Consider the following 27,614-nt stretch of genomic DNA (forward strand, 5'->3'; position numbering starts at 1 on the left):
CTTGACACCTGGCCCTAGTGGCCAGGGGAGATCACAGTTCTGAGCCCCATGAGTCAACTCCTACACAAGGCAACTCCCTCAAGACTAGGAGAGGTTTTAAGTAATACACAGAAACAGTCAAGCAAAATGAGGAGCAGAGGACTATGTTCCAAATTGAAGAACAAGGTAAAACCTCAGAAAAAGACTTTAATGAAACAGATTAAGAAAAAAAATCTACCTGATAGAGAGTTCAAGTAAAGTCATAAGGATGTTCCTTGGGCTCAGAAGAGGAATGTATAAAAACAGAGAACTTCAATGAGAAAGTATCAGAAGGTACCAAAAAGAAATCACAGAGGTGAAGAATACAATTGCTGAATTGAAAAATACACCAGAGGGGTTCAACAGCAGACCAGACAAAGTGGAAAAATGTATCATCAACTTAGAAGACAGAGACTGAGAAGATAGCTTAAGGGATCTATGAGACAACATCAAGTGTAAACCATTCACATTATAGGAGCCTCAGAAAGAAAGAAAAGAAAAAAGAAAGGGGCAGAAAACTTATTTGAAGAAATAATGGCAGAAAACTTCCTTAATCTGGGGAAGAAAAGAGACATCCCAGGTTGAAGAAGCACAGAAAATTGCAAATAAGATGAACCCAAAGAGACTTCACAAGACACATTATAATTGTCAAAAGTTAAAGATAAAAAGAGACTCTTAAAAGCAGCAATAGAAAAACAACTTATTACATACAATGAAGCCCCCATAAGAGTATACGCAGATTTTTAGCAGAAACTTTTCAGGTCTGAAGGGAGTGGCATGACATATTCAAAGTAATGAAAGGAAAAAAAATCTACAACCAAGAATATTCTACCCAGCAAGGTTATCATTCAGAACTGAAGGAAAGATTAAGAGTTTTCCAGACAAGCAAAAGGAGTTCACCACTACTTAACTGGCTTTATAGAAAATGTTGAGGGACTCCTTTAAGCTAAACATAAAAGGTACTAACTAGCAATAAGAAAACATGTGAAAGTAAAAATCTCACCAGTAAAGGCAAATATAAAGCAAAGGTAGTGGATTAACCACTTATAAAACCAGTATGAAGGTTAAAATTAAAAAGCAGTAAAATTAACTATAACTACATTTATTAGTTAAGGATACACAAGATAAAATGATTTTTAAAATAACATTAAAATATAATGTGGGTCAAGGGGAGAAAAAAATGTAAGAGTTCTTAGATTGGATTCAAACTTAAGTTGCTATCAACTTAAACTATATGAACTACAAAGCAAAAATCTATAGTAGATACACAAAAGATAATGGGAAATGAATATAATCATAACACTAAAGAAAGAGAGAAAATCACAAGGGAAGAGAGCAAGAGAGGAAGAACAGACAGGATCTACCAAAACACCAGAAAACAATCAACAAAATATCAAAACGCACATACCTATCAACAATTATCTTAAATGTAAATGAACAAAATTCTCCAATCAAAAGGCATAGAACAGCTGAAGGGACTTGGAAAAAGAAAACAAGACCCAAGTATATTGACTGTAAGAGACTCATACATGTTCTGAGGACACACACAGACTTCAAGTGAAGGGATGGAAAAAGGTATTCTTCTTTTCATGGAAATGAAAAGAAGGCTGATGTTGCTATACTTATATATGAGAAAAAAGACTTTAAAATAAGACTGTACTAAAAGTTTTGTAAGAGCAATATATAATAAAGGGGTCAAAACAACAAGAGGATATGACATTTGTTATTATTTATGCATCCGACAGAATTATATTAACAAATATATTGAGCAAATATTAACAGAACTAAGGGAGAAATTAACAGTAGAAAAATATAGCACTTTAACACCCCACCTATATCAATAGGTAGATCACCCAGACAGAGAATTATTGGTCTTAAATGACTGTTAGACCAGATATATTTGATATATACAGAACATCCCATCCAAAAGCAGCAGAATACACATTCTTAAGTATACGTGGAGCATTCTCCAGGATAAGAGATATGTTAGGCCACAAAACAAGTGTCAGTATATTTAAGAAGATCAAATCAAATCAAGGATATTTTCTGACCACAATGGTATGAAACTAGAACTCAGTTACAGGAAGAAACTGGAAAAATCAAAGATGTAGAGATTAAACAACTACTATTGAACAACCAATGAAGAAAGCAAAGGAGAAAACAAAAACTACTTTGACACAAAATTGGAAAGAAAACAATCCAAATTCTATGGGAATCAGCAAAAGCAGTTCCAAGAAAAAATATATATAGTGATATAGGCCAACTTCAAGAAATGAGAAGATCTCAAACACACTAACTTTACATCTAAAGGAAGTAGAAAAAGAGCACATGAAGCCCAAAGTTAGTAGAAGGAAGGAAATAATACAGATCAGAATAGAAATAAATGAAATAGAGACTGAAAGGACAATAGAAAAGATCAATGAAAATAAAAGCTGGTTCCTGGAAAAGATAAATAAAATTGACAAATCTTTAGCTAGACTTACCAAGAAAAAAGAGGTATCAAATAAAATCAGAAATCAAAGAGAAATTACAACTGACACCATAGAAATTCAAAAGATCATGAGACTACTGCAAATTATTTGCCAACATACTACAAAACATAGAAGAAGTGGATATATTACTAGAAAAATACAATCTTCCAAGCATAAATCATGAAGAAATAGAAAATATGCATAGATCTCCTACTAGGAGATTGAGTCAGTCATCAACTGCTCCCAACAAACAAAATCCAGAACCAGACAGTCTCATTGATAAATTCTACCAAACACTAAAAATAGATTTATTACCTCTCTTTCACAAACTCTTCCAAGAAATTTAAGAAGAGGGAATGCTTCCAAACTCATTTTTTGAGGCCAGCATTACCCTGAATCAAAACCAGACAAAAACACCACACATACAAAAAAAAAGAAAAGAAAATTACAGGTCAATATCCTTGAAGGTAGATGCAAAAATCTTCAACAGATTATTAGCTAACCCAATTCAACAATACTTTAAAAGGATTATTTTATACACCTTGATCGTGACAGGTGGAAGGGGCAGTGTTTTTCCAAAGATGCAAGGTTGGTTCAACATCTGCAAATCAATCAACATGATATACCACATTAACATAATGAAGGATGATAACATGATTATCTCAATAGGTGCAGAAAAAGCATATGACAACTCAACATACATTTATGATTAAAACTCTCAATAAAGTAGGTATAAAAGGAATGTATCTCAATATAATAAAGGCCATATATGATAAAGAGCTAACATTGTAATGGTAAAAAATGGAAAGATATAAACAAATATTACTAAGATCAAGAACAAGACAAGGATGCCTACTCTTCCCACTTTTATTCAACACAGTGTTAGAAGTCCTAGACAGACCAAGTAGGCAAGAAAAAGAAAGAGGAGGCATTCAAACTGGTAAAGAAGAAGTAAAACTATCATCATTTGTGAATGACATGATACTACAGAAAACCCAAACAAATCCACCAAAAAACTACTAGAACTCATAAATAAATTCAGTAAAGTCACAGGACACAAAATGAATACACAGACATTTGTTGCATTTCTGTACACTAATAATGAACTAACAGAGAAGTTGAGAAAACAATCATATTTTATAATATCACCAAAAAAATAAAATACCTAGGGATAATTTAACCAAGGAGGTAAAAACTGCAAAACACTGACTAAAAAAATTGAAGGCACAAATAAATTGGAAAATATTCTAATGCTTATAGATTGGAAGAATATTGTTGAAATGTCCATAGTACCCAAAGCAATCTACAGATTCAATGCAATCTCTATCAAAAGTCCAATGGCATTTTTCACAGAACTAGAACAAATAATTCTAAAATTTGTATGGAACCACAAAATACCCCAAACAGACAAAGCAACCTTGAGAAAGGAAAACATTGGTGGAGTTATTATGCTCTTTGATTTCAAGCTATACTACAAAGCTATAGAATCAAAACAGTATGGTACTGGCATAAAAAACAGACATATATATCAATGAGAACAGAACACTCAGAAATAAACCCACACAGACATGGCCAATTAATTTATGATAAAGGAACCAAGAATATACAGTGAGGAAAGGACAGCCTCCTTAATAAATGATATTGGAAAAACTGGGCAGTCACAAGCAAAAGAATGAAACCAGGCCACTATCTTATACCATACACAAAAACTACCATCAAAATGGATTAAAGATTTGAATGTAAGACCTGAAACCATAAAACCCCTAGAAGAAAACATAGGCAGTAAGCTTCTTTACATTAGTCTTGGCATTGCATTTTTGGATCTGACTCCTAAAGTAAGGCAAGAAAAATAAACAATTGAGACTGTATCAAACTAAAAAGCTTCTGCACAGACCATCAACAAAATGAAAAAGCAATCTATGACTGGAGAGAATATTTGCAAATCATACATCTGGTAAGGGATTAATATCCAATATAAATAAAAAACTTAACAGCAAAGAAATAAACAATCCCATTAAAAAATGGGCAGAGGATCTAAACAAACATTTTTCCAAAGATATATAGTTGGCCAATATGCACATGAGAAGATGCTCAACATTAATGATTATCAGGGAAATGCAAATCAAAAGCACAATGAGATATCACCTTACATGTGTTAGAATGGCTTTATCAACAAGAAAGAAATAACAAATGTTGGTGAGGATATGGAGAAATTGGAATCCTTCTACCCTGTTAGTGGGATGTAAACTGGTACAGCCGTTATAGAAAACAGTGTGAAGTTGCCTCAAGAAATTAAAAATAGAACTACCATGTGAACCAGCAACCCTACTTCTGGGTATTTAACCAAAATAATTGAAATCAGAATCTTGACAAGATGTTTGCACTGCCATGTTAATTGCAGCAAATTCACAATAGCCAAAATATAGAAGCAACCTAAATGTCCAACAATGGATGAATGGATAAAGATGTAGTACATACATACATACAATGGAATATTACTCAGTTTGGGTACAATGAAAGTTCCTGTGGCCAGGATTCTCACCTGGCCCTGTTTGGCTAGCTCACTATATACATGTGGGCAATGCGTTGCTACTGACTCTATATAAAGAGCTCAGGCCAGTGCTCTGGGCAACATGGTGCATGGCTACAGAAGAGCAGAGCAGAGGGTGGAGTGGTGGCAATGCCGAGGATAGAGGCCCAGAGGACAGCTGTGCGTGCAGAGAAACCCAGAGGCAGAGACTAGCTTGCTGCGTGCAGAATCGCTCTGAATGAATGAGACTTTAGTAATTGACCTGCCACCATGGAAATAAAGTTGGGTATGATCCTTTCACCCCAAGAATGTTCTACTATCATTTCTTTGGTCACACTGAATCCGCAGTGAGTTTGCCTAGGGCAAGACAATTGGTGGTAGTCAGCAGGCTTCAATGGTGACCAAGGAAAAAGAACAGGCTGCCCTCATAGAAGGAGTGTTTCAGCACAATGCATCTATGGAAGGGGAAACATTCAAGTGTCCCCTGTGGACACGTGGTACTGTGAAGGGGTGGAGGACTGGGATCCACACAAGAGAAAGCTCACTGAAATGGTGTCACTGTGAAGTGCTGTGGCCTGAGAGGAAGCACCATGAGAAGGAGCTGTGGCCCGAGGAGCAGTCCAAGAAAGAGTGGCACAAGAAGAAGCAACACTCAGGCTACCAGATGTCATAGGGCAAGAGAAGGATGTAGTGGAACCATCAGCCCCAGAAATGGAGGAGTGGAAGTTTGATGAACAGGTGGGGATGGAGACCCTGTTGGTGCAGGAGGCATCAGTTTCTCCTCAATTGAGACCCCACCTGGCTGAAAGCTGATGGAAAGCCAGAAGGACTTGGCAACTGGAGTTTCTCTCAGGAGAGGTGCAACCCCCTCCTAAGGTTGTGGAGCACTCTGAGTTCTGTGTCTAACCTCAGGCTCAAGCAAAAAAGGAAATATGGTATGCTTCTCAAAGGAAGAATGAGAGGGCCCTGTGAAGGTCATGAGGACCCAGATGTGGGCTGGTTTGAAAAGGCAGGAGCAGACGGAAAGAAATTGGATGACTGGAGCTGTGGCAACAATTGAGACCGGAACAGCAGGTCCAGCTGCTTAGGAAGAAATAGAAGGCAGAGACAAAGCAACAAGATCAGTTGGAGTGTCTGCAGTACATTTTTTTATTTAAATTTTTTATTTTTTTTATTTTGATATCATTAAGGTACAATTACATGAGCAACATTGTGGTTTCTAGACTCCCACCATTATCAAATCCCCACCACATACCCCATTACAGTCACTATCCACGAGCATAGAAAAATACTATAGAATCACTACTTGTCTTCTATGTACTATACTGCCTTCCTGGTGCCCTCCACTATATTGTGTGTGCTAATCATAATGCCCCATTTTCTCCCTTACCTTCCAATCCCACCCAGCCTCCCCAGTCCCTTTCCCTTTGGTAACTGTTGGTGCATTCTTGGGTTCTGTGAGTCTGCTGCTATTTTGTTCCTTCAGTTTTTTCTTTGTTCTTTTACTCCACATATAAGTGAAATCATTTGATACTTGTCTTTCTCCACCTGGCTTATTTCACTGAGCATAATAGCCTCTAGTTCCATCCATGTTGTTGCAAATGGTAGGATTTGTTTTCTTCTTATGGCTGAATAATATTCCATGGTGTATATGTACCACATCTTCTTTATCCATTCATTTACTGATGGACACTTAGGTTGCTTCCATTTCTTGGCTATTGTAAATAGTGCTGCAATAAACATAGGAGTGCATATGTCTTTTTCAAACTGGGCTGCTGCATTTTTAGGGCTGCTGCATTTTTAGGGTAAATTCCTAAGAGTGAAATTCCTGGGTCAAATGGTATTTCTATTTTGAGTTTTTTGAGGAACCTCCATACTGCTTTCCACAATGGTTGAACTAGTTTACATTCCCACCAGCAGTGTAGGAGGGTTCCCCTTTCTCCACATCCTCACCAGTATTTGTTGTTGTTTGTCTTTTGGATGGTGGCCATCTTAACTGGTGTGAGGTGATATCTCATTGTGGTTTTAATTTGCATTTCCCTAATGATTAGTGATGTAGAGCATTTCTTCATGTGTCTGTTGACCATCTGAATTTCTTCTTTGGAGAAATGTCTGTTCAGCTCCTCTGCCCTTTTTGCTTTTTGTTTGTTGAGGTATGTGAGCTCTTTATATATTTTGGATGTCAACCCCTTATCGGATATGTCATTTATGAATATATTCTCCCATTCTGTAGGATGTCTTTTTGTTCTAGTGATGGTGTCCTTTTCTGTACAGAAGCTTTTTAGTTTAATATAGTCCAACATGTTCATTTTTGCTTTTGTTTCTCTTGCCCAGGGAGAAATGTTCATGAGGAAGTTGCTCATGTTTATGTCCATGAGATTTTTGCCTATGTTTTTTTCCAAGAGTTCTATGGTTTCATGACTTACATTCAGGTCTTTGATCCATTTTGAGTTTACTTTTGTGTATGGGGTTAGAGAGTAATCATTTCATTCTCTTACATGTAGTCCAGTTTGCCAACACCAGCTGTTAAAGAGGCTGTCATTTCCCTATTGTATGTCCATGGCTCCTTTATCATATATTAATTGACCATATATGCTTGAGTTAATATCTGTACTCTCTATTCTGTTCCACTGGTCTATGGGTCTGTTCTTGTGCCAGTACCAAATTGTCTTGATTACTGTGGCTCTATAGTAGAGCTTGAAGTTGGGAAGCGAGATCCCCCCTGCTTGATTCTTCCTTCTTAGGATTACATTGGCTATTCAGGGTCTTTTGTGGCTTCCACATGAATTGTAGAACTATTTGTTCCAGTTTGTTGAAGAATGCTTTTGGTATTTTGATAGGGATTGCATTGAATCTGTAGATTGCTTTAGGCAGAATGGCCATTTTGACAATATTAATTCTTCCTACCCAAGAGCATGGGATGAGTTTCCATTGATTAGTATCCTCTTTAATTTCTCTTAAGAGTGTCTTGTAGTTTTCAAGGTATAGGTCTTCATTTCCTTGGTTAGCTTAGTCCTAGGTTTTTTAGTCTTTTGATGCAATTGTGAATGAAAATATTTTCCTGATTTTTCTTTCTACTAGATTGTTAGTGTATAGGAATACAACAGATTTCTGTGCATTAATTTTGTATAATTCAGATATTAGTTCTAGTAGTTTTGCAGTGGATTCTTTAGGATTATTTATGTACAATATCATGTCATTTACAAAGAGTGACAGTTTGACTTCTTCCTTGCCAATCTGGATGCCTTTCATTTCTCTGTGTTGTCTGATTGCCATTGCTAGAACCTCCAGCACTATGCTGAATAAAAGTGGGGAGAGTCGGCATCCTTGTCTTGTTCCCAATCTTAGGGAAAAAGCTTTCAGCTTCTTGCTGTTAAGCATAATGTTGGCTGTGAGTTTGTCATATATGGCCTTTATTGTGTTGAGATACTTGCCCTCTATACCCATTTTGTTGAGAGTTTTTATCATGAATGGATGTTGAATTTTGTCAAATGCTTTTTCAGCATCTATGGAGATCATCATGTGGTTTTTGTCCTTCTTTTTGTTGATGTAGTGGATGATGTTGATGGATTTTCGAGTGTTGTACCATCCTTGCATCTCTGAGATGAATCTCACTTGATCATGGTGTATGGATCCTCTTGATGTAGTTTTGAATTCAGATTGCTAATATTTTGTTGAGTATCTTTGCATCTATGTTCACAGGGATATTGGTCTGTAGTTTTCTTTTTTTGTGGTGTCTTTGCCTGGTTTTGGTATTAGAGTGATGCTGGCTTCATAGAATGAGTTTGGAAGTATTCCCTCTTCTATTTTTTTGGAAAACTTTAAGGAGAATGGGTATTATGTCTTCTCTAAAGGTCTGATAAAATTCAGCAGTGAATCCATCTGGTATGGGAGTTTTGCTCTTGGGTAATTTTTTGATTACCAATTCAATTTCATTGCTGGTAATTGGTTTGTTTAGATCTTCTTTTTCTTCCTGGGTCAGTCTTGGAAGGTTGTATTTTTCTGGACAGTTGTCCATTTCTTCTGGATTATCCAGTTTGTTAGCATACAGATTTTCATAGTATTCTCTAATAATTATTTGTATTTCTGTGGTGTCCATAATGATTTTTCCTTTCTCATTTCTGATTCTGTTTATGTGTGTAGATTCTCTTTTTCTCTTAATAAGTCTGGCTAGGAGTTTTTCTAATTTGTTTTTTTTCTCAAAGAACCAGCTCTTGGTTTTATTAATTTTTTCTATTGTTTTATTCTTCTCACTTTTATTTATTTTTTCTCTGATCTTTATTATGTCCCTCCTTCTGCTGACTTTGGGCCTCATTTGTTCTTCTATTTCCAGCTTCAATAATTGTGAATTCAGACTATGCATTTGGGATTTTCTTCCTTCTTTAAATAGGCCTGAATTGCTATGTATGTTCCTCTTAGACCTGCCTTCACTGCATCCCACAGAAGTTCAGGTGATGTGCTGTTGTTTTCATTTGTCTACATATATTGCTTGATCTCAGTTAATTTAGTCATTGATCCACTGATTATTTAGGAGCATGTTGTTAAGTCTCCATGTCTTTGTAAGCCTTTTTGTTTTCTTTGTACAATTTATTTCTAGTTTTATACCTTTGTGATCTGAGAAGTTGTTTGGTAGAATTTCAATGTTTTTCAATTTACTGAGACTTTTTTGTGGCTTAGTATGTGGTCTATTCTGGAAAATGTTGCATGTGCACTTGAAAAGAATGTGTATCCTGCTGCTTTTTGGTGTAAAGTTCTGTAGATGTCTATTAGGTCCAGTTGTTCAGTGCCTCTGTGTCCTTAACTTATTTTCTGTCTGGTTGTTCTGTCCTTTGGAGTGAGTGGTGTGTTGAAGTCACCTAAAATGAAGGCATTGCATTCTATTTCCTCCTTTAATTCTGTTAGTATTTGTTTCACATATGTAGGTGATCCTGTGTTGGGTGCATAGATATTCAAAATGGTTATATCCTCTTGTTGGATTGACCCTTTTATCATTATGTAATGTCCTTCTTTATCTCTTGTTAGTTTCTTTGTTTTGAAGTCTATTTTGTCTGATAAAAGTACTATAACACCTGCTTTTTTCTCCCTATTGTTTGCATGAAATATCTTTTTCCATCCCTTCACTTTCAGTCTGTGTATGTCTTTGGGTTTGAGGTGAGTTTCTTGTAGGCAGCATATAGATGGGTCTTGATTTTTATCCATTCTATTACTCTGTGTCTTTTGATTGGTGCATTCAGTCCATTTACTTTTAGGGTGATTATCGATAGATATGTACGTATTGCCATTTCAGGCTTTGGATTCATGGTTACCAAAGGTTCAAGGGTAGCTTCTTTACTATCTAACCATCTAGCTTAATTCTTATTATGCTATTATAAACACAGTCTGATGATTCTTTATTCTTCTCCCTTCTTTTTCTTATTCCTCCACTCGTTATATTTTAGGTGTTTTATTCTGTACTCTTTTGTGTTTCCCTTGACTGATTTTGTGTATAGCTGATTTTATTTTGTATTTTGTTAGTATTTGGTTGGTCTACTTTCTTTACTGTGGTTTTATTTTCTCTGGTGACATCTATTTAGCCTTAGGAGCACTTCCATCTAGAGCAGTCACATTAAAATACACTGTAGAGATGGTTTGTGGGAGGTAAATTCCCTCAAATTTTACTTATCTGGGAATTGTTTAATCCCTCCTTCAAATTTAAATGAGAATCTTGCTGGATACAGTATTCTTGATTTGAGGCCCTTCTGTTTCATTGCATTGAATATATCATGCCATTCTCTTCTGGCATGTAAGGTTTCTGCTGAGAAGTCTGATGATAGCCTAATTTGTTTTCCTTGGTAGGTGATCTTTTTTCTCTCTCTGGCTGCTTTTAAAATTCTGTCCTTGTCTTTGATCTTTGCCACTTTAATTATTATATGTCTTGGTGTTGTCCTCCTTGGGTCTCTTGTGTTGGGAGATCTGTGGACTTCTATGGTCTGAGAGACTATTTCCTTCCCCAGACTGGGGAAGTTTTCAGCAATTATTTCTTCAAAGACACTTTCTACCCTTTTTTTTCTCTCATCTTCTTCTGGTACCCCTATAAAGAGAACATTGTTCTGTTTGGATTGCTCACACAGTTCTCTTAATATTCTTTCATTCCTAGGGATATTTTTCTCTCTCCTGCCTCAGCTTCTCTGTATTCCTGTTCTCTGATTTCTATGCCATTAAGTCTCTTGCACCTCATCCAGTCTGTGCTTAAATCCTTCTGTTGTTTGTTTCATTTCTGTTATCTCCCTCCGGAGTTCACCCCTTAGCTCTTGCATATTTCTCTGTAGCTCCATCAGTACGCTTATGACTTTTATTTTGAATTATTTTTCAGGACAATTGGGGATTTTGGACTCACCAGGCCCTCTCTCTGGTATTTGATGGATTTTGGACTGAAGAAGTTTCTTCTGTCTTTTCATTGTGATGGAAGTGATTTCCAGTGAGCGGTGCATGTGTCAGCTGGGAGAACAAAGTCCCTTACTGTTTGCTGTTCACCTTGCCCATCTCCGCTGCCTGTGCCAGTCAACTGCACACAGGGAACAGCCTCTGGGTTAATCCCCTGAGCATCCATGGGCAGGGTGGGCCTTGGGATTGCCTAGGTCACTGGCAGTGGTTGCAGGCAATCAGTGTGCATTTGCTGTGAGAATAGAGCCCCTACATGCTTCCCGGACTCCGCGCCGGCTTCCTCTGCTTGTGCCGGTCAGCTGCACGCAGCAGGCAGCCTCTGGGTTAATCCCCTGAGCTGCCATAGGCAGAGCAGCTCTCAGGATGGCCTAGGGCACTGGCAGTGGTTGCAGGTGATCAGCACGTGTTTGCTGTGAGAACAGAGCCCCTACATGCTTTCTGGACTACACACTTGCTTCCTCTACCTGTGCCAGTCAGCCACGTGCAGGGGGTAGCCTCTGGGTTAATCCCCTGAGCTGCCATGGATGGGGTGGCCCTGGGGTTGGCCTAGGGCAGTGGCGGGGGTTGCAGGCAAGCAGCACATGTTCACTGCGAGAATAAGGCCCCTTTGTGCCTTCTAGACCCTGCGTCAGTCTCCGCTGTCTGTGCTGGTTGACTGCAGGCAGGGGTCAGCCTCTGGGTCTGGCCCGGTTAGCTGCACACTGGGAGAAGCCTCTGTGTGGTTGTTGTGGGAGGAGCTGCTCCCTGGTTGCTCTGCAGCAATGGTGGGTCAGCCAGTTTTCTTGCAGTGCTAGCAGTGGGTAATGGACAGCAGGCTGCTTATCACTATGAGGGGTTTCGGTGCTGCATTGCCACCCAGGGGTTTAGGGTGCCTGAAATTCCTGAAACTTCCCAGCCTGCTGGGCTGAGTGTGCCAGGACGATTTTTTCCACCTGTTAAACCCTTTCCCTTTAAGACTTTTAAAGCACCTGCTTTTCTTTTGTCCCAGGGCAGCCAGCTGTGGGAACCTGTTCACACTCTTAGTCTTGGCTTTTGCTTTTCTGTTCCTCTAATATCCAGTGCACCATGCAATGTGTGTCTGTACTCCTGGTGCAGATTACTAGGGCTGGTTATTTAGTGGTCCTGTGCTTCCACTCCCTCCCCACTCTGATTCTTTTCCTCCCGCCAGTGAGCTGGTGTGCGGGGAATGCTCAGGTCCCACCAGGTCATGGCTTTGTATCTTACCCTTTTCGTGAGATGTTGAGTTCTCACAAATGTAGATGTAACCGGCTGTTACATCTGTACATGTACAACTGGCTGGTGTACTGTATCTTCTGGTCATACTTTTAGGAATAGTTGTATTTGCTGTATTTTCAAAATATATATGGTTTTGGGAGGAGATTTCTGCCACCCTATTCACGCCACTATCTTGAGAGTCCTCTCTGCAAGACTTTTTGCTGGAGAGGCTGGAGAAGGTGGGTATTGTAAGGTCTACCCATTGTCCTTTTGGTTAACTCCTTTGAGTAGAACTGGTTTGAATACAACCAGGAGGCAATGGATCTCCTCAAGTTTGAGGGTTATTATAATTTGTTGTAATTTTTGTTTGTATATTGTCATAGCCTCTGTTGTTATTATGGAATTTGGTTACAATGCTCCAGCTTTCTTGCACAGGGACCATTGCAGAGGACTGAGGGCACATAGATTGAGAGGAGAGAATTCTGGAGGGGTAGAGTGTGGATAAAATGAAAGTTCCTGTGGCCAGGATTCTCACCTGGCCCTGTTTGGCTAGCTCACTACACACATGTGGGCAATGCATTGCTACTGACTCTATATAAAGAGCTCCGCCCAGTGCTCTGGGCAACACGGTGGCATGGCTGCAGGAGAGCAGGGCAGAGGCTGGAGTGGTGGCAGCACTGAGGACAGAGGCCCAGAGGATGGTTGTGTGGGCAGAGAGGCCCAGAGGCAGAGTCCAGCTTGCTGCATGCAGACTCACTCTGGGTGAATGAGATTTTATTGACTGACCTGCCACCGTGGAAATAAAGTTGGGTATAACCCTTTCACCCCAAGAATGTTCTACTGTCATTTCTTTGGTCACACTGAATCCATAAGTGAACTTGCCCTGGGCTAAAACCCATTGGCAAGACAGTCAGTCATAAAGTAGAATGAAATACTGTCATTTGTAAAAACAGGGACCCTAAAGGTCTCCTGCTAAGTGAAATGTAAGTCAGACAGAGAAAGACAAATACTGCATGATCTCACATTTGGAGTATAAAAAAACAAATGAATAAATAAAAACAAAACTTTTATAGCACATTGGTGGTTATCAGAGGGGAAGGGGATTGTGGCAGGGGTGTGCGAAATAGGTGAAGGGAGTTAACTGTATGGTAGATGGATGGTAACTAGACTTATTGTGATGATCACTTTGTGATAAATACAAAGATTGAATTGCACACCTGAAACTAATGTTATATACCACTTTTACCTCAAAAGAAAAAAAGATAGTGGTAAGATATCTAAAGGCACAATAACACAATATAGGGAAATTCCCAGACCAGTAGTTTGAAAAAAGTACAGATAGGTTTATAGAAAATAAGGTGAGTGAAAACCTAAGACAAGCATTAGGCAATATCTCTCTCAGAAACACCTTCACACAGAATAAGTCAAATGTTAATTATATCTTCAGTTAAAATTGTGATAAAGCAACAGTGGAAGAAAATGTTTGAAGTGGCAATGTAATACAGCTAATTCCTCATATTTCAGAAGCAAAAGTGAGGAGATAATGTCTGGAACTAAACAAGGCATAACATTTAAGTATATTATCTGTTAGAAGCAAATACCCAAGAACAGCTCTGAGTAAAAACTGATTTCCTCTAGGCAAGAACTGAGAGCTGCCAAAGGGTATACAGGGGTCGTCTTCTGGTTTTCTTTATAAATCTTTAAATTTTGATTAAAAAATAAATAAAACCCTATACGTGTATTAGTTTGATAAAAGTATTCTTTTAAATAAAGGAAAAATATGTCCAAGGCAATGAAGATAATGAATAATTTCTTGAGTATTATAAAATTACTTAAGAATATGCCATGTCAGCATTTAATTTTACTGAAAGATCACTGAAGCCAATTATATTTACACTTCACCCGGCACACTCACCTTGCTCACTGCTGCAATCACATGCCTTTACTAAACAATTATTGAAAACTTGCAGTCAATCCAAAAATAAACACTTGTCCATCCTCATTAACCAACTCACCTAAGAACCAAAAGTTCAAGTAGTTTCAATTAATTTGGGCAAGGATTTTGAAATCTTGATCTTAACTCCAAACTAAAATCCATTTTTTTCCTTTTCTTTCCTCAATCATCAGACAGATAAGTCTACTTAGGCTTCCATAACTCTCCTGTAATTTTTTTTTTTTTGAGGCAGGGAAGTTAGGCTGGTGAAATGAAAAGAGGCTGTTTTTAAGCCTGAAAAGTGAAAAAATTGAGGAAATCACATTAAGTAGTTTGTCTTATTATAACAAAGAAAAACAAAGGGCAGGAGTGAGGGCTGAGGAAGAACTGGGAAATGGGCATCTTGAAGGAAGATTACATTAAAAATGTGGATGCCTTTGTCCCATCTTTAGAGTTGACCATTTAATTGCGACTTGATCTCTGAGACTTTTCAGTGCTTCCCAGATAATTTTTATGGGATACCACAGTTAAAAAACACCATCTTAACATTTATTAAATATTTATTATATGAATGGCGTTGTTCTAAGTGTTTTACATGGATAACTCAATATCTACAATAAGCTCAGAAAAGTATGATCTCCAAATAAGAGTTAGGGAAACTAAGTGTGGTAGTTTAAAAGTGTTTACAAAGCCTGACACTTCTTCCTTCAAAAGATTCCTAATTTCCCTCCCCTTTAATACATGCCAGATTAACAACCCACTGGTAATGAATACGATGTGGTACAGACGATGCTATTTGAGTTTCAGGGCTAGGCCATTAAAAGGATAGCTTCTCTCTCTGGAATTGCTCATGCTGGGGTAAGCCAGCAAGCAGCCATGTGGAGAGGCCTACACAGAAAGCACCTGAGGCCTCTGGCCAAGAGCCAGCAATAAACCACCAGCCACGTAAGTGAACCATCTTGGAAGCAGATCTTCTAGCCCTAAGCTTCTAGACCATCAAGGCTTTAGATGATTGCAGCCTTTGCCAACTCTTGATGGCAACTTCCTGACAGACCCTGAAACCTGAACTTCCCAGATAAACCACACCTGCATTCCTAACCCACAGAAACCGTGGGAGAAAATGTTTACTCTAGTTTTAAGCCACTAAATTTTGGACTAATTGTTATGTAGAAGTTGATAGCTAACACACTAAGACACAGAAAGGTTAAGTAACTTGCCCATAGTAATGCAGCTAACAAAGGGCAAACAGATTTGAAACCAGCCACGAAGGGACCCAGAGCCTATGCTCTAAGCCACATGCTCTAATTTCTTTCTTCAAAATGAAGATTATTTGGCCTATACCTCATTCCTGCTGGTGCTGGGATCAAAGAGATTAATTAAACTACATGCTAGGTATTACATTAAAGAGTGATTCGTCACTTAATAGCACCTATTATCACTAAAAAGCAAAACTTCTCAAATATTAAAATGCAAATATATATATACAAAGAAAACAAAACCCCAGTCACATTCTTCCCCACCTCAGATTATTTTAAACTCATTCCTTACTCCTAGTTATGCTAGTCATTAAAGATTTCCAAGACAAAAATATATCAATTCTGTCCAGAGACTACCTGATTTCTATCTCAGAGACCACCTAATTAGCATCCACTGTAGGGTTCTGGCTAACTTATTTTTCATTCATACATTTATCAAATTGTGATAAAGTTTTTTAAAGTAAAGTGTTATGGACTGAGTTTTGTCCCAATAAAATTCACAGGAATAGAAGCCTTAACCCCAGTGTAACTATTTGGAGAAAAGGCCTTTAAGGTGGTAACTAAGGTTAGATAAGGCCAAAAGGCAGGGCTCAAATCCAGTAGCACTGGTGTCATTATAAGAAGAGGAAGCGATACCAGGAAAGCACTCACAGAGGCAAGGCCATGTGACGTCAGTGAGAAGGCACCATCTGTGAGCCAAGGAGAGAGGGCTCCCAAGAAACTACCCCTCCCAGCACCTTGATCTTCGATTTTCAGCCTCCAGTACTGTGAGAAAATAAATTTGTGTTGTTTAAGCTGCCTAGTCTGTGTTATGGCAACTCAAGATGACTAACAGACAAAGTCTGATTGGAAAAGTTCGGGCTTGGGAGGCAGGTAGACCTCAGCTCTGCACATTCTAGCTGCTTGTTCCTTGGTAACTTACCCTCACTGACCTTCACTTCCCTTATCTATGAAATATTTATAGGAGTAGCTGTAAAGCCACACATATGTAAAGCACCTAGGCAAAATCTTGGCACAGAAGAGGCACTTAAATACTGATGATAAATATATAAAATTAGCTTATTGTCATCTGTTTATAACTACAATATTGTCCAAACATAACTGATGCTAATAAGTTTGAACATCAATAAGTCCACATAGATGACTGTGAAATTCACATCTTCAGCCTAATCCCTTTTCTCCTAAGCACTGACAATCATTTTTTTCATCTATTCTAAATGAACTCCTCCTCCTGGCTCCATAATAATCTTCCCCTCTTGACTTCAGACCAGTTGTCAAGATGCCACATCAGTAACTGTCTTCTTTCTTCAAAAAAAGACAGGTGAATTTCTTAGACAGCTACCACAAAGATCCTCAGATCTATCAAGCTAATGTCATCTGAGTCCTTGGGCTAAGTCCCAGTCAACCTGGAGGTTGGGAAGGAGCATTAGGAGGCCACAGAAGGCTCCTAGAAAGTGGAAAGCTACGCCTCTTCCTTTTAGGACAAAAGATCAGGTCTGACAGGCTAAGCAATTGAAAATGTGAAAGCTCCACCTTAGGTACAGAAAGAAACTATTTGAATCAGTGAAGATAAAAGAACAGTAGTTGCCTCAGGCCTTGTCTAAACAGATTGCAGGGAACTCTCCCTGGTTCTATTTCAACCTTGCCTTACAACTTTCTTCCTAATTTTTTAGTTTTATTCATAACAGTGTGACAATCTGGCCCTCTGGCCCTCCCAGTTCAGTGGCTCTCATCAGGGTTGGGCCACCACACTACTCCTTCCTAATCCAGTTTCTCAAGTCACCTGAAGCCAAAACCTTAGGGTTATCTTTGACTCTCCTTAGGGTTATCTTATTCTCATTATGGAATTACTGGCCACCTCATTCTGTTCTTGTTTTCTTTCTAAAGTCTCTTGTAATCTTCCTTATAAATTCCATTGCCAGTTTCTATTTGGGATGATGAAAAATTCTGTAAATGGATAGTGGTGATGGTTATACAATCCTATGATTGGTCTTAATGTCACGGAATCATACATTTAAAAATGGTCAAAATGGTAAATTTTATATTATGTACACTTTATCACAATAAAAAGAAAAATTTTACTGCTAACTATTACCAGTTACAGTCCCTAAGGACCAAGCCCTAGATGTCTGACAATCTAGACGTTCTCCCTGCACTCAGCACCCTCCCATCCACCTAACTTACTCTTTACACACCATTTAAAGGCTCCCATGATGTAGAAGGAAGACTTCTTTCTTCAAATGTTTACTGCTTATAAATTTTAATTCCTTAGCCTAACATTCAAAACTCTCTACCATCTAATCTCAGCCTACTTTTTAAACTGTACCTTTTGCTAACCTCTACAGCTACAGACAGCTCTGGCAGACATCTGTCTTACACTGTTTTGCTCATGCCTTTTCCTTGCCTAAAAGATTGTCCTCTCCATCCAAATTCACCTTGTGTAGTCCATGCTCAGGTTTTCCACAGTGTTCTCTGACTACCTGTGGGTAAAACCATAATATTTCCAGAATATCTGGCCTGGCTTTAGTGCATCTGCGTATCAACAGGTGTTCCTCAGGGATGGACAGGCGTTCATCTCCATATCAATGGGTAATTACCTGGGCAATGGAGGGCTTATCTGAACCTGAGAGGTGAGGGGGAGGGGTTGGCTTCTGCTGGAGCAGGAGAGAAATGGCCCCGGACTTGCAGTTTCTAAGCAATAAATGGGTTTTAAACTTTATTTCTCCCTTTGACTGAATTCGGTTTTAGCGGTATTTTGCCCCGTGATTTCATCTCCCTGGAGTTACACTACCATAATCGAGACTGACTGTACTCTCTCCTGTTACCTTTTGGATGTTCTTATCACTCATTTGAAATACTGCAGAATGTATTACCACATACATTTTGTCTCCTCAAATCACCCATTTGTGAAGTCAGGATGCTTAATCTCTTATTTCTTGGTACATCCAATGTCTAAGTAGAAGGTACTAAATAAATATTGATGGACTGATCCAATTCCAAGTCACTGAATAACAACAGCGAATATTCAAATATGAGAAATATTTACATTATAGAAGAATTTTCAGTGGAGAACATTAAACAAAAGGAATGTCTAGTTCATCATAAATTAAATAAGTCCTATCCTAAAATCTTTTAATTGCTTGCAATTCATATCTATTCCCAGAGAACACACCTGAAATTATTAAAATAAAAGATATAACACAGGCTCACCAAGATAAGGATAAAAGATCAATACTGGAAACCTCAATTAAGGAAGGTGCGTTGTTACAATCAGAGATAAATCTAACCTAACAGGAAAGGATGATCACCGGAGGCTCATTAGAATCACTCTCTTAAATATGAATTGTCTAAACCAGGTCTTTGACAAAAGCAGGTCTGGCAGACATCAACTTTAGATAGAAATATTTGATAAATACCTGGTATGCAGATATACTGGTATACCGCTAACTTAAAAATATATATAATCTCAGAGCTTTAGACACTAGACAAGTTTAAGTTGATAATTTGTTAGAAAAATGAACATGTCTAAATGGAGTTCTTCACACACAGGTCCACTGTGGATCTCTACCACCAAAGAGTGATCCAGAGCAGCCAGGACATTTCCAGACAGCATCCAGACTATGCCAGTGGCAGTTTTCCCTTACCTTTCATGAAAAAATACTTAGCTGGGGCTCCAGATTCCATTCTATAAAGCATGGAAGAGAGGATATTGATCTGAGAAATTTTAAGCATATTTAATTAAGAAATCGCTTACTCTATACACAGGCTATAGTTCAAAGGCTCTGTAACAACGTTTTTAAAAAAGAAATCCAGCATTGAATTGTAACAGAATATCAAGATGACTGTTTAAACTGTTATTATAAGGACTGAAATCTGACAGCAGCATAGCCTTTACTACAGAAATTATATCAAAACTATTTTATATATAATATCTAGTAGAAAGGGGAGAGGAGAATATAACTGGCTAAGTGTAAAATCTGTGAAAAATGTAACCACTTCCAGTTGTAGAGTGACCAGTTGCTATGTGTAACCTCTACCATTACCACATACAGGATAAACCAGCCAAAACACAGTAGCTCTATTTACTTTCCACCTGAATTATTAGAGAGAGTAGTTTATTTTACAGGGGCTATTCTGTCTGACACCTAACGCATACTTTGCTTAGAAGCTTATGTACCTAGTAGATAGTCCAGTAATACTTTCTGTAATTGTACATCATGATTATAGCCCAAGGCTGTCAAGAAATTAGAGAATACTATTAGCAAAGCAAAAATTAATTTCTCTGCCCCTTCAGAATTTGTTCTTTTTGAATAATCACACACCCCTAAAGCTGACTACAGAGCCAGGCTTACATGGAGAATGACAGCATTTGCTTTTTATAATGCACAATTTTTTGGCCATCAAGGAAACATGCCATGAATAAGAAGATAATTTATGAAGAAGACATGTTATAACAAAATATTAATATAATGTAAATATTATCAAAAATAATAAAACAGTGTGTTCTCATTTTCAAATGTAAGCTATTCTAGGAAATGTGATATAAGTTTTTTAAATTCACAAGCATTCATGGTGGTGTTAACACTACTACTCTAAGTATCTTAGTATTAAGATATACTAAGATTATTATATCAGTTTTATATCATCTTACTATATTAGTTCACATTATATTAAAGCATAATATTAAATACTTTTAGTAATACTAAACATTCTATTACTAAATTTTGTACTAAGCATACAATATTTAAATCTTCAACTCGCTTTTGTAGCATTTAAAAATGATTTTCAGGAATTTCTCTTAAAATTTCACATCCCTATGAGTTGTAAGAACCATTTAAATAGGACCAGGGGCTCTCTCCTTAAAATGCTTACATTTAAACATGAAAAGTTCAGTTTCTGGAACACAAGCCAGCCTCAAACATCTGTCACTTACCAAATATCACTAACTGATACAGAAAGCTTAAGAGCACTGTGGATAACCAGAACAAATGGTTCTGCAATTTTTGCTTTCATATTCTATTTTTCAACAGACTACAACACACATCATAGCTGTCTAACTTATCTTTAGGGTAACTACGTGTGAATAGTTACATCAACGCTTTAAAGGAATGTGGCTTTAAGTAACATCCTTCTTAATCTGGTGACTATCACTCTTACAAATGTATTATCCCTTTTTCACTCTAACATGGCAAAAATAAGAAGTGGATTTTTAAGACTAAATCATTTAGGAGAACTCTAAAATGATTAAGGCTATAAAACTGAAGTTCCTTCATTTAAAGTCACTTCATAATATAATCAAAATCAATTTATACCTCAATTGTATAATATCAATATAATTTAGATAAATTGGACCCAATCTTGCTTATTAAAAGTTTGAGTCTCAAAGTCACTAACCAAATTCAATTTATTTAGTATTTCCTATGGAATTTTTGTTTCTTATTCTCACTCTTTCTATGGTAATCACTAGTCAGAAAATAATTTCTTTGGCCCAAAAGCATCAGGGCTTTTCAATATTATGTTATTTAAGTATTCATATGCCAATAGTCTTAGAAATTACATTTAATAATGGTATTTCATAATCAGTTTGGTATTATTTCAGGGTAGAAGGTGAAGGGCTAGAGTAAAATAGCAAGATGGTCGTTATGGAGAGACCACACATATTTAAAAGATGATTTTAAAATTCAAATTTTAAGCATTTAATGTTTAATATTTAACTATTAAGTATTTCAAAGCTTAGTTTTAACTGTAAAATAATAAGATTGCTTTAATTCCTAGAAGGACTTACTGTACTAACCCTGTGAGAGCTGGATGAATCGAGGATGTAATGCCGAGGTGATCACACTCTCCGGCAGCTCCCTCAGGAAGAGTTTTAACAGACTGGCTGCCGAGCAGACGTCGCCGTCTTTCCCGAGCTCCACAGGCACTCCACTCTCAAACTTCAATCGAAGTTGCTCCACCACCTTCACATTGCCATTCACCCTAAAAAGGCCTTCCTGGGTGAGTCCTGGAACAGGAAAGCAGACACATGGAAAATCAATAGGTCTCTTCTCACAAACAGATACAAACTAAAGAACAACAAGAGAAATCTCAGTACAGGATTTTCTGAATATGACAATGACCAAGCACTGGAAGATTTTCACATTTTATAAAATGTTTTCTTAGAATAATAAATTTTCACATCTATCACATGTCAACTAAAGAGATCATACAGATTGTTCTAAAAGCTGAATGCTAAAAATAAGGTCAGGACGTATATAAACACAGAACATTATACTATTCTACAAAGGAACTTTATTCATATAATATAATCTACAGTACATAACAGAAGCTTACCTGGGCTCCAATAGCAGCTTAGCATTTTAAAAACTATTAAAAAAAAAACCCAACATGCATGTAAGAAATTTCTTACCTATATGTGATTACTTTTATAATAACTAAAGTTATCATAAGAAGTAATATTGCTTTAGTAATCACCAAATTCAAGGTGTAAGACTGTCAGACTATACAGTTGCATAAGAGAAGAGCCTTGCCTCCAGCCAGTTGAAGGGGAACATTAGTGTTGGCTGGGGTCAGCAGAGAAGGCTTCATGCAGGAGCCTTTGGCTCTTTTGTATGATCTTCAGGTAAGGCATAAGCAAGGTGGAAGGGCTGGGGCTGATATTCTGTGAAGCTAATGCAGTTTAAGGGAAGGGCCCTCGCTGATTTGAGCCCTTTCCAGTGTTCTGTCCCTAACTCTGTATTCTTAATTTTGTATTCTCTTAGAGGACCCCAAAAAGATTAAGAACCAGGACCCACAAAACCTTCATCTATCCCTGACAAAGAATGACAAATATGTAAATTGGGAAGCAGAAAAAGGACAGCATAAAGAAAGGCAGGCAGATAAAAATATGGCACGTTCAGGTCAAAGAATAATTGGTAATAAAATGGAAGAAATGGAAAAGGGCCATGAACATCAAGTTAAAGAGTGAAGATTTTATCATTGGAGCACTAAGTGGAGTTGGGGTAGGGCAAGACACAAAGTAATGAAGGTTTAAGGAAGATCCTGCCAGCTAAGAAGCAAAGAATGGAGAGGGCAAAGAGCTTGCTTGATGGAAGTGAAAAAGAGATAAGATGATTTGGTAACTCAGGACAATAATGGAATTAAGGAAAAGGAAGGGTTGAAAGGTAGCTTTAAGGTTTAAAAACTAGAAATGCAAGAAAAAGCACTGTGCGGGATAAGGTGATGTGCATAACAGGGCTGGAAGATGGTTTAGGGCAGAAGATGATTCCAGCTCAGTGTACTAGATTTAAGGAGGCAGATCACCATGTAAGCAAGTAAGCCAGACCACAAGGAATATCATACGACGAAGAAACAATCCTTCTTAAGAAAGAGTAACCTGAGAACTCAAATTAGCATTCTTTTGAGAGTCTACTGGTGAATCTTAGCAATGACACAAACACTGAAGTCTGTAAAAAATGAGTGGGATGAGAGGTGTTAGTTTGTATCAGCCTCTCCTTTCTCTTACCTGCTAATTATATTGCTCTTTCTAAAGAAAAAGGAAGTGGATTTCATTTTTTTTTGTAATTTGATAAAACATTTTATGAACCCTTTAATTCAACACATATTTAATGAGTACCTGGCAGTGTGTTAGGGACAAAAAAGAAAAATCAACTGAGAAAAAAAATCTGAATACTACCGTTATCCTTATGAAGCTTGTAGATTGGTAAGATGTTTATATTCATATACATAAATTTGGCTGTGGAGAACATATCAAAAATTGACATGAATTTTAGCTCCAATTTTGACAAAAATTTGTAAAACCAGAGATGATATTAAAAATGCTTAACAACCAGGACAGCCAGGGCACCATGTAATCAGAGGAGAAACCAGTCGTATGTGTAGTAGACAGCTTCAAAAATGGACTGAATGATACCCACCTTTCAGTATGCACACTCATGTGTAGTCCCCTCCCCCTGGGTGTGTCTGGACCTAGTGACTTCTAACCAACAGAATATAGCAAAATGATGGGATTAGGTTCTAATCTCACCTGTGACATTAGGTTATGAGACTGGGAGTTCACCTTACTTGCCTGCATTCTCTTTTTTTCCCTTCTGCTCTTCTTGCTTGTTCACTCTGATGAATCATCCACTATTTACTTTGTTAACCACCTTATGGAAATGTCCACATAGCAAGGAACTGAGGATGGTTTCTGGACAACAGCTACTGAATAACTAAACAGCCTGCAAGGAACTGAACCCTGCCAACAACCACATGAATGAGCTTGGAAGTGAACCTTTAGTCACCGAAGTCCTGGTATGGCTATAGCCTCAGCACATGACCACAGTCTTATGAGAGACCCTAAGACAGAAGACACGAATCCGCTGTGTCCAGATTCCTGACGCACAGAAACTGTGAGGTGATAAACACTGTTATTTTGATCTATGTTTGGGGATAATCTGTTATGCAGAAACCGATAACTAATATGAAATGCCATTCCTTTTAATACTGCAGTTCAGTTCCTTGCAGGCTGTTTATTCATTCACTAGCTGTTGTCCAGAAATCATCCTCAGTTCCTTGACTTCAGCTTAGACATTTTTAAGGCTTTAAAGGTCTGTTTCCTCTTCTCTACAAAGCTTCATCTGTAACTTCAGATATGTACATTGGCATCAAGCAGACAGCACTCAATAAAAGAATCCCATCCCTGGTGAAAGACAATATTCTAAAAATTTAGAATTTTGCATCACATTTCTGTACCTACAGCTCCTGAGCCTGTTTTTAGCCTGGAGAATGCCCTTTGAATCTTATTTCACAGTGACTTGCTAGCTTTGACTTCAGGTTTCTCTTCCAACAGGCTTTTTTGACCCTTCCTTCAAATACATAAACTTTCAGTTATTTTCAAATATCTACCCAGCTCCAACAACTGGCTTTGGTTTCCAGGGTTCCTGATCCCATTGGACTGAAGTTAATGCTTCTCAGTCACCTTTTTCTGGCCCCATTCATTTGTGTAACTCTCTTCCCTTAGGAACATCTCTCACCCAAACAACTCTTATGATACTCAGTGATTTTCAACCAAGGTAAGTTTACCTCTGGACATGGCTATTTTACACTCCAGGAAAAAGGATCCATACAGTTTTTTAAAGCCCCTTACAAACTTACATCCAATATCAATATGAGGCTTACTCAACTATATAATCTCTAAATTTTTAGGAAATGATTATAACAGAAATGTTCAGTGGAAGGATATACTTAACAAAGCTTCATGGAATTATTCTCATACATTTCGTAGATTTTGATTATATTTGACTTCAGGAGATATTGCTTAATCATTTCATACCAATTTAACAATGGTTTAGGAATGAGAGAATCATGTAAGCTAAATCACATATACACCATTGACAGCATTTTTTTTCATTCATTTCAAAACAGCATGAATACATTAGAAACTAAACATGCCAGAAGTTACAATTTGGCTAATTGGCACATTGTCCCAGAAAGTAATATGACAACAGGTAAGCATATTCTGACACCTGGTGGTAAGTAGGGGATCCTACACTATTTAAAATGGCATGCCCCACGATTAGTGATAAAGAGAAGGAATCTAGTCAGTCAGCAAGAGTAGTTATTTCAAAACAGCACAGAGATGATATACCTCATAACTTTAAAGATCATCCCTTGAATAGAAAAAAGAAATATTTCTTTTAAAGAACGGGAGTCCAAGCCTTGTTTAAAAGGCCCTGATAATACTCTTTCTGTCCTAAAATTCCTTTATAATAGGGTTTTCCCTCCTGCCAAGTTGATAAATGTATACACTTACACTGAATAAAAAAGCATGACTCCAATATTTACCTATGGTTGAATTAAATGACCAACTATCTCTATATTGCATAGCAGAGTACCTATGGTATCTTTGGTACATAATTAAATGTCTACTGACTTAGAAAAACTGCAAAATAATAAAATAAAACTAACTGAAGTATCTTACCTGAAAACTTCATACCACCCTTCAAAATTACACAGGTTCTTTGGTTTATTAACATGATGGATTAAAATACAATAAGGAACTTCTGGTTGTCTGTACAGTAATTAATTCAGTATTACGTATATTAACTATAAAGCCTTTCAAAATACAGAGTAAATAAATTTTAGGTTTCATAGAGATCTATTTGTATCGAAATCAATAAGATACACTTTTACTGGATACTGAGTGTGTTAATGAGCCCTATCAAAGCCTTTAACTTAATGACATCTGGCTTCAAGATCTTGTAGGCCAAGATTTTATCTTACTGCCATGCTGTATATAACCATGTTTAGTCTGCTTAAAGTATTTGAACAAATCGAGAGATATTCTCCAGGAATCTTATCCTTGTGCAGTTTATCTTCCTACAAAAGTAAGGAGGTAACTCCTATGAGGTAAGAATGCAAGCCTACCTCTTCAGTTTTCACAAAATACCATTTTGTTATCTACACACCTAGTAACCTGAGCAAACAGCTGTTTTTCAATTAGCTCAGAACACACAACCTTCTGTGGTCTGAACTCTCTGCCACACAGTCCTTGTCACATTGATACACGTTTCTACAGAGGAACAGATGCACAGGGCTTCTCAAGTTTTTCCAATGCAGGATGATTCTTTATAGAAGAGGAATGGACCTGCAATCATGGGACGATATGGTGCCTGAAGCAAACTGCACAAAGTGTAGAATTTCTTCAGTCTCAAGACTTATCTTTAAAAATTCCCACAAATTTTAATTCTATTCTAAATAAGTATTTTTACCATAGAAATGTTGTTTCAGTATAGAAAATCATGAAAATTCCAAGCTTTCCCCTAAGAATATTTTTTACTAAATCTTTTAAGGTTTACTGACATTTATTATATAAATGAAACAAGAGAACTCATATTAATATTAGAACAGTGTATTAGAACAGTGTATTTAAGCACTTAAAACAAGGAATCATTCCAAACTAGAAACCTCAATAAAGTGATTGTTCCATGGTGAATTGAATTAGTATTGTCAAAACAATATTAAGCAGTAACAATGCTCCTAATGCCCTTTAAGATAAAAGTATATTACACAATAATTTGGTATTCTAATTAAGGTGTTTAGGGAATAACCTAATAATACATTTGAAGTAATTCACACAGATTCTTCTTATATGTGAGTACTGTACAAACAACAACAGAATTAAATCATGACTTGACTTACCGTGCTTTGTCAAGTATTCCACTATATTCTCCACGATAATTGGAATGCCATTCTTAGTGAGCCCCTGCTCTTGAAGGTCTTGGAGACTGACTCCAAATAACTTTTTATAGGTAGAATTCTGCTCATTTAGTGGCACTGCCACTATCTTTTTCATGTCCTCTTTCAGCTGAACTGCTGCTTTGCTTTGCTTGAAAAAGCATAAAAAAAAAGAGCAGCCAGTCATTTTTACCACAGGAGGTTGCATGGTTACAACAGAAACACCTCAATTGCAATATAAGTGTGCAGAGACCTATAGTAGTGGTCTCTCCTTTTTTTTTTAACTTCAAATCAAAATCTCTAACATGTCTCACAGGTTGCTCAGTGCTACAAATGGTGGATGCTGATTAATAGTTAAAAGGAGTGAAAAATGAGAAACCTAAAACCACAACTTAATGTAGCTAAGAGAGGGAGCAGCAATACACTGCAGTATCTAAGACAGATTACTACAGTAACCAAGGGGTGTGACTCAGAGGTACCTGGCTAAAAGGAAAAGAAACCATTTATAAGAACAATGAAACCCCACGCAGATCCTAGAATAAAATGTTTCT

The 27,614-nt window shown here is 37.4% G+C and overlaps 1 protein-coding gene across 11 annotated transcripts in view; it reads right to left on the minus strand.

The window, feature by feature from the left end:
* Positions 1-27,614, minus strand: part of FAM13A (family with sequence similarity 13 member A) — a 354,285-nt gene that overhangs the window by 271,389 nt on the left and 55,282 nt on the right. For 6 of the 11 annotated variants that reach the window (XM_036922105.2, XM_036922104.2, XM_036922103.2 and 3 more), the window contains exons 2-3: positions 27,028-27,214; positions 21,641-21,850 (exon numbers count right to left, since the gene is read on the minus strand). The exons of 1 other annotated variant lie outside the window; for it this stretch is intronic. In XM_036922105.2, coding sequence (XP_036778000.2) covers positions 21,641-21,850; positions 27,028-27,181 — 364 coding nt within the window. In that variant the 5' untranslated portion in view covers positions 27,182-27,214. Of the gene's footprint in view, positions 1-21,640; positions 21,851-26,294; positions 26,474-27,027; positions 27,215-27,614 lie in introns of all 11 variants that reach the window. 4 more of the 11 variants (XM_057502438.1, XM_036922107.2, XM_057502439.1 and 1 more) reach the window with 2 other exon arrangements.

Source organism: Manis pentadactyla, chromosome 5, assembly GCF_030020395.1.
Source record: "Manis pentadactyla isolate mManPen7 chromosome 5, mManPen7.hap1, whole genome shotgun sequence".
NCBI classification, from domain to species: domain Eukaryota; kingdom Metazoa; phylum Chordata; class Mammalia; order Pholidota; family Manidae; genus Manis; species Manis pentadactyla.